The sequence below is a fragment of the Pelodiscus sinensis genome, chromosome 13 (genome assembly GCF_049634645.1).
Source record: "Pelodiscus sinensis isolate JC-2024 chromosome 13, ASM4963464v1, whole genome shotgun sequence".
In the NCBI taxonomy this organism is placed as follows: Eukaryota; Metazoa; Chordata; order Testudines; family Trionychidae; genus Pelodiscus; species Pelodiscus sinensis.
In genome coordinates this window covers 34,221,385-34,228,709 of record NC_134723.1, presented here as the reverse complement: position 1 = coordinate 34,228,709, position 7,325 = coordinate 34,221,385, and the positions used below count along the sequence as shown (strand labels likewise).

The window sequence follows — 7,325 nt, the reverse complement described above, 5'->3', positions numbered from 1 at the left end:
GTGTGTGGACTAGTTTATCCCTAGCTTAGATAAATGTCATTCAGGGACTGGCCCTCAGATCAGTAAGAAATGGTTGCTGGAATCGTGATTCTTCCAGGTAAGTGTAAAGTTTCTCCAGGTGGCATTGTGACACTCAGTCACATCTGACACTGATTCCCTGTGCCGTCATAGCCCAAGTGCCACACACTGCACTAGAAGGCAAAGGCTAGTCAGAGGTAGGGGTGCTGGAACAATTTTTATAGTAAGGGGGCTGAGAGCTGTTGAACCAAACTGGAAACCCTACTGAAAACCACTTCAAGCCAAGGGTGCTGTAGCACTCCCTCTCCCCCACCTTCCTGCCCCACTCCCCTAGTTCCAGCACCTATAGTCAGTGGCACTGAGTTATCCTCCCTGACAGAAAATTAACCTTGGTTCACCTGGGGAAATACGAAGAGGTAGAAAGTGGTGTTTGAATTCAATCTTAGATGTAAGGAGTAAAGCCATTGAGAGCCAGAATAACCGCAACCTTCTATTCTGGAACACTTGACAATGGTGAGCAAAGTCTTACGGCAGCCCTGTAACAGTGAAGTATTAAGGGTTCCATTTAACAAATGGTATGTGTGTCTGCCCCAGTTCAGCCCTGGTGTCAGCTGATGCTTTTAACTGCAGTTGCTTCTGCTTCCACTAGAGCTGAAATTTGATCCAGAAAGGTTCAGCCTGTACACCAAGGCAGGGGAAAGGCTGGGAACATAATTTGTCCTTTCTTGCTTCCCAATTCTTGAGTCCAGCACACTGTGCTCCTTCATCTTAGAACGGGAATAGTTTTGATACCTTTTAGGTGTGCAGTTTCTAACAGATGAATCAAGAAGCAGAGTAAATTATCAAACTTTAAGGGCTGCACCTAGAAAAGTGGCCTAAGTTAACCAAGATAGACTAGTCTCTCATACTTTTTATGAATGGTGTGTTGACCTACTTGGCAGACTTAGCTAGGTCCTAGGACTGTTCCATCCCAATTGTTTTTGATGGGTTCTGCTACCTTCAGGCCTGCTGATGGGGGAGAGGAGGAAATTGCCCTGGGACCTGGCAATACAAAAGGGCCTAGGCCTTGCTGCCACTACTGTTGGAGCCCAGGGCCCTTTAAATTGCTGCTAGGACATGGTGCAGTGCACTCTGGGTAGCATTGAGGGTGGAGGAGGGGCACACTGCCTTTCAGGTGGCACTGAGGGCCTGCTACCCAAGGCCCCACTGCCCAAGGCCCCCCCCCCCCACACACACACATACACTCTCTCTTCTGCAGACTAACCTTGCTTTTTTTTTAGGAATTCTTAACCTTAAGAGATTGAATTCAATCACTATGTATAAGCCAGCCAAGCCTTGGAGCTAATGGGCAGGGTGGGAAGCTGCCATTTGTGGCTCGGTGAGCCTCACCTCTGCTCACTGCAGCCTGTGGCCTGTACTTAAGGGCCACTGAAAGGATACTGCTAGATGGATCTTTGGTTTGACCCACTATGGCTGCCTTATGGCTTGAATGTGATGTAACAAAAACAGACCTGTATGCAGGAATTTCTGTGTGTGCGCGGGGGGGGGGGGGGGGGCTTTTTTTGTAAATGTGAACCACAAGGCTGTGAATGCTCCCCCAAGTGAGCGGGCAATTCAGCCCTAGCCTTCCCCCTGCCAGCCAGAGCATGGGAGGGAGGATCCAGCAGCATGCTGTTCCTGCTTTCTCTTGGCTAGCCAGAGCATGCTGACTTGAAAGACTATGGGGGGTGCTTTCTCACCCTTCACTCCCTGTGTACAGGTCTGAAAAAGAAAATGGGACAAAAGGCTGAAAAAAATAATCAGGAGGCAGACCATCACAGGATCTAAGATTTAAAGTTATATCTCTCTGGCCCTACCCTACCGCCTAGAAACTGAGGTGGGATTGAAGTAGGTAGGCTGGTGAAGAGGAAGGTTTATTGAAATATTTAACAAACAGAGATTTTTTCTGTCTGTTGAAGTAAGTGACAGTCCACTGCTGGGCAATGACAGACTTGGTCCAGGCACTGAGGGTACATCTCCACTGCAGAGGAAGATGGAAGTTGCTGTCGATCTTCCAGGATTTGAATTAGCAGTTAAGACAGCTCATTTGCACTGAGAGGGGCACTCCTGTGGACGCTGGTCACCCTCATTACAGGAGGAGCAAGGGAAGCTGAAGGCAGAGTGCTCTTCCTTTGACTTTCTGCTGTGTGGACAGCACCAAAAGCCCAGTTAAGCTCCTTGGACCTCAGCTATGCAGTGAATGTAGCTGACGTTACGGCGCTTAATTGGACTTTGTCCAGTAGAGTAGCTGTGCCCTGACAGACTCTTTCAGAAGCCGCCTTTGAGTTCAGCACTGGGTTAGCCCACAGCTCTGTTGCAGCCAGGGCTCTGAGCAGCCTTCCCCACCACAGGTGCGCCTCGGGCTCCGCGACTCCCACCTCCACCTCCTCTGCCCCCGGGCGCCTGTGATGAGTGACTCAGGCCTGATGCTGAGTTCGGGCGGGGGCGCCCAACCCTGTTTCCATGGCAATGGTGTCGGGGCAGGCAGAGGCTTTGGAGATGCGCTGCGCTCTGTATTTCCCGGGGGTTGCCTAGGAACACTCCCGCTTGGCGTCACGCGCTGAAACCCAAAGCAGCCCCCTTCCCTGCAAACCCTGCCCGCTCCCTGCTCCTCCTCCTGCGCCCAGCCAAGGGCACGGAGCCCAGCCTCGCCCTGGGATGATGGAGACCCCACCTGGTCACTGGCGCTCCCAACAGCGTCAGGTGTGGGGGGGCGCCCAAGCTTCCCCCCCCCCCCACTCCCAGCCGGTCCCTCCCCGGCCCAGCCCTCCTGCTCGCAGCCAATGGGCGGGGTGGGAAGCTGCCGTGCGTGGCTCCGTGAGCCTCACCCCCGCTCGCTGCAGCCTGCGGGCGGTATATAAACCCGCCATTTGCAGCCGCCCGGCCTCAGAGCCCGCGGGTCCCCATCAGCAGCGGCCTCCGCAGCAGCCTCTCGCTCCCCGGTTCTAACTTATTGACCTTCCCGCCGCCCCTCGCCATGGCTGACGCCGCCGTGTCCTTCGCCAAGGATTTCTTAGCCGGGGGGGTGGCCGCAGCCATCTCCAAAACAGCCGTCGCGCCCATCGAGCGGGTGAAGCTGCTGCTGCAGGTGGGTTGGGGGGCGTCCGGCTGGGGGGTGCCCCGCTCCCTGGAAGGCATCCCCGGGCAGGAGGGCAGCGCTGATGGGTCGGGGAGGGCTAATGCCCCGGGGCTGGCCGGGGAGTGCAGCGACTCCCACCCGGGGATCGCCCCGAGGGGGGTTCCGAGCGCCCTGGGCGCGGGGAGAGGCCGGCCCCGCCGCTGGCTGCAGCTTTGTCTGGCGCTGGGCCGCGGCCGCGTGGTGCATCCGCGGGCCAAGGCGATGCCGCGGCGCTGATCCCTCCCCAAGGTCGCTCCAAGGAGAGGCCAGGCCCGAGCATCCCGGGGCAGCAGCCGCCCGGCCTGGGGAGGGGAGACGGGTCTCCGCTGCCGGCGCTGCCCCCGGCAGCAGGGCTGTGCCTGGGGCGAGGCTCCGCTGGTCCCGCCCGGTCCCGGCCTGGCCCTGCCCGAGGAGACGGTCCCCTGGGCCCGCTCCTGTGCGGGCGGCTGGGTCCCCGGCCCCGGGCGCGTTTCCCGGCCTCAAGCTGGAGTCCCGGCTCCTGCCCCGCGGGGGGCCCTGGCCAGAGCCGGAAACCACCCGCCGGCAGCGATCGGCTCCAGCTAGTTCCGCTTACGCAAAGCGGTGCCGGGCCCGGCTCGGCGTGGAGCGAGGTTTGCAGCAGCCTCCTCCCCGGCGCTTCCCTGCAGGCTGGAGCCACTTCCCCCGGCGCTGCGGGATCTCGCGGGGCGCTCGGACCCGCAGCTAGGCACCGCTTCCATGCGTCGTGCGCTAAAACCAGCAGGCAGAGGCAGGCCGACGCAATATCTAGCCCGAGGAAAGCCATAGAGCGGCCCGGTGACCTTCCAGGCCCAACTCCTCCCAAAAGATAAAGACACGCTGCTACCTTGGCTTTGCTCTCTACAGGGCGCAGTTCTGATCAGGCAGACTGCTGCCTCTTGGAGAATAGGGAACAAATACGATGTGGCAACGCATATTTTGCTTTTGAAAAAAGATGGGATGTAATTCTACTCTAAAGACGTTCTTTTGGCTGTCGCCCAGTAGGTGTGCGCCTTCTTGCTGCCAAGCAATTATTTAAAAAAAAAAAAAAAGTTCGTCACCGGCTGACTTTCACCTCTGGGAGTGTTCTGAGGAGGGTTGCTCCGGAAAATCCTTGCAGAACTAAATGGAACCAGAAAGGGCTTTATTAACACTCCACCCTAAGATAAGAGCACTTCCTGTTTCTGGGTCAAAGGAATAGTAGGTGATCACCTTGGAATTCAGCACTCAGCCTTTCTATCCATTCCAAGAATCTATTGCACTGACATCTGCTAGAGGACAGTGACAGTTCTCACTGAGGCAGCCTAGGATGCTTAATGACACTTTTATGATGAGGCTTGGCAAACTTTGATTTTTTTTTTTGAGGGACAATATTGATCATAAGCATTTTTATTTTATCAATTTAAGTTTGCACCATTGCAAGGAAATTATAGGTCACACACTTACTTAATGACAGTAGTCAGATTCAGAAAGTAAAAGCCTTATCATGAACACTGATGTTTCCTTGAAGATACTTTGCAATTTGTATCTCAAAATGAGATTTCAAATGGCATTTTTCTTACATTGCTTATCTTTGTAAATGTAATCCTTCCGCACCTAGTCATAACAATCAAAGTTTAAAAAAACCTCTATCTTGAGTCTTAACCAAATTTAAGTGACCCACACTTAATCTTATATTCATTCTTGTTTACTAGTAATTTATCTTCATAAAACCATACTCATTTTATTTCATAACAGGCTTTCAGTGTGTCTATCCAGACCCTGGAATCAGAGGCTTAATTGTCAAATGCAGTTTGAATTATGCATTTCTAACTAATAAAAATCATGAAAACTTCATAAATCCAGATCTTCAGGCTTGTAATTTTATCAGCATGGTGAGATGTTAATCTAGCTTGTTTCTCTGTTCTACAGGTGCAGCATGCAAGCAAACAGATTACAGTAGACAAGCAATACAAAGGCATCATGGACTGTGTTGTCCGTATCCCCAAAGAGCAGGGTTTCCTGTCCTTCTGGCGTGGCAACCTGGCTAATGTGATCAGATACTTCCCTACTCAGGCCCTCAACTTTGCTTTCAAAGACAAATACAAGCAGGTCTTCCTGGGTGGCGTCGATAAAAGAACCCAGTTCTGGCGTTACTTTGCCGGCAACCTGGCCTCTGGTGGTGCTGCTGGTGCTACATCTCTCTGTTTTGTCTACCCTCTTGACTTTGCCCGTACTCGTCTGGCAGCTGATGTGGGTAAAGCTGGAGCAGACAGAGAATTCAACGGTCTTGGTGACTGCCTAGTCAAGATTTTCAGGTCTGATGGTCTTAAGGGCCTGTACCAAGGCTTCAATGTGTCCGTGCAGGGCATCATTATCTACAGAGCAGCCTATTTTGGCATCTATGACACTGCTAAGGGTAGGTCTTTTGAGTTAACTTCCTAAAATGCAGCACAGACTTTTAGGCCAAACACTGGATTGTAATGCAGAAAAATTATTTACTTTGGTGTTAACATACAATGATTTGGTGTTCTTAATCTGCTCTCTTCCCTCCCATAGGAATGCTTCCTGACCCAAAGAACACCCACATCATCATCAGCTGGATGATTGCTCAGACGGTTACCGCTGTTGCGGGTTTGACTTCCTATCCATTTGATACTGTCCGCCGTCGGATGATGATGCAGTCAGGGCGTAAAGGAAGTAGGTTTCTAATTCCCAACTAGAATATAATGGGGTGGGCATTCTCAAAGAAACACCTCTATATCCAGAGATGCAAGATGGGTGCAGGAACCTCTACATCTGTGTTCCAAAGCCTGGCGTTTGGTCAGGCAGGACTTCAGGGTTCAGAAGTGGGTCTTGTAAATGGATGTTGGCATCAAAGGAAATCCTGGCTAGCCAGGTCATCTTAGTTCTTCAGCAGTTATACTGCTCCAGGGACTAGACCTCCCCATGGTCCGGTGAGAGATGATCTCCATTTACAGGAGGAACAGCATCTTGCCCAAGACCATGCTACAAGTAACTGGCTGGACTAGGATTAGAGCTTTGAGTTTATGGATCCATGAGACCATGAAGCCCTCTTGCTAGAATATATCCAGATGCTTTTTGTCAATATAAACAAGCTGAAGAAGAAATCCCAGTAGATGATGGTGCTTCTAGTATAAGCTATGAGGATGCTGGTAGAGCAGCATATCTCCTGGGATGACTTGCAGTAAAGACTTGCCTTTAAAACATGCTGGTAAACCCCAGCACTTGAGGGCTTAGTGTGGTTGCTGTTGACAGGCAAGAATTTGTTGTACATTCTAGCTCCATATAGATGTGAGATGTTTTAGTGGTGCAAGTGTAGTAAAAGATCATTCGTTCTGGTCTCTGATGTGCTCTGTTATTAGGCACTTAACTGGTTCAAGTTAAATATAATTAATTCAAGGATGTTAGCCTTGCTGAGCCACTGCTAACCTGGATTTAGATTGTGACCCTGAGATGCCTCTTACTGACTGTGTCTTTACTTTCCACAGCTGACATCATGTACTCTGGTACAATTGACTGCTGGCGAAAGATTGCCCGTGATGAAGGGTCCAAAGCTTTCTTCAAGGGTGCATGGTCCAATGTACTCAGAGGAATGGGTGGTGCTTTTGTCTTAGTATTGTATGATGAAATCAAGAAGTATACTTAATTCATTCCTCATGTGAACTGGCATGTTGTATTATGTAACTTACTCTGACCATTCATGGACTGTGTATTAAAAAAAAAAAAATTGATCACAACTGGTATCTACTGGTTGGCAAAGGGCAGCTGCCGTGCTCACCTGTCTGTCAAGTCATTCCCCTGTTGATGGGACTCAAATGTTTTTATTTCAGACACTCCATTTAAATAAATCTGATGAAATAAAAAAACATTAAGAACCAACTCTACTAGTGTTGTGCTTGCTTTACCCCCTTTCAACAAACAGTGCTGCTCTCTTCTGATAGTGGGGGAAATGCTGGAAGGAGCATAGTAACTACATGCAGTAGCCCTTGGAGAGAGTTTAAGGAGATGCCATAGTCAGATGAATCTAAATTTCTAATACTTGTACTAGTAGGAAATAACTGGCTAATTCACAATCAGGGCACACCTCTTGAGCAGGAGGGGATGGTGAGTAGACTTCAGCCTGGTGCCCTGTTTACTGGTGGCTCTGGCA

At 50.9% G+C, this 7,325-nt stretch overlaps 1 protein-coding gene across 1 annotated transcript; it reads left to right on the top strand.

The window, feature by feature from the left end:
• The first annotated feature begins 2,926 nt into the window (after positions 1 to 2,926).
• On the top strand, positions 2,927 to 7,054 carry SLC25A5 (solute carrier family 25 member 5). The gene is made up of 4 exons (XM_075941010.1): positions 2,927 to 3,145; positions 5,084 to 5,570; positions 5,711 to 5,851; positions 6,664 to 7,054. The coding sequence occupies exons 1-4, from the start codon at positions 3,035 to 3,037 to the stop codon at positions 6,819 to 6,821; spliced, it is 897 nt and encodes a 298-aa protein (XP_075797125.1). The 5' UTR covers positions 2,927 to 3,034; the 3' UTR covers positions 6,822 to 7,054.
• Positions 7,055 to 7,325: the final 271 nt, after the last annotated feature.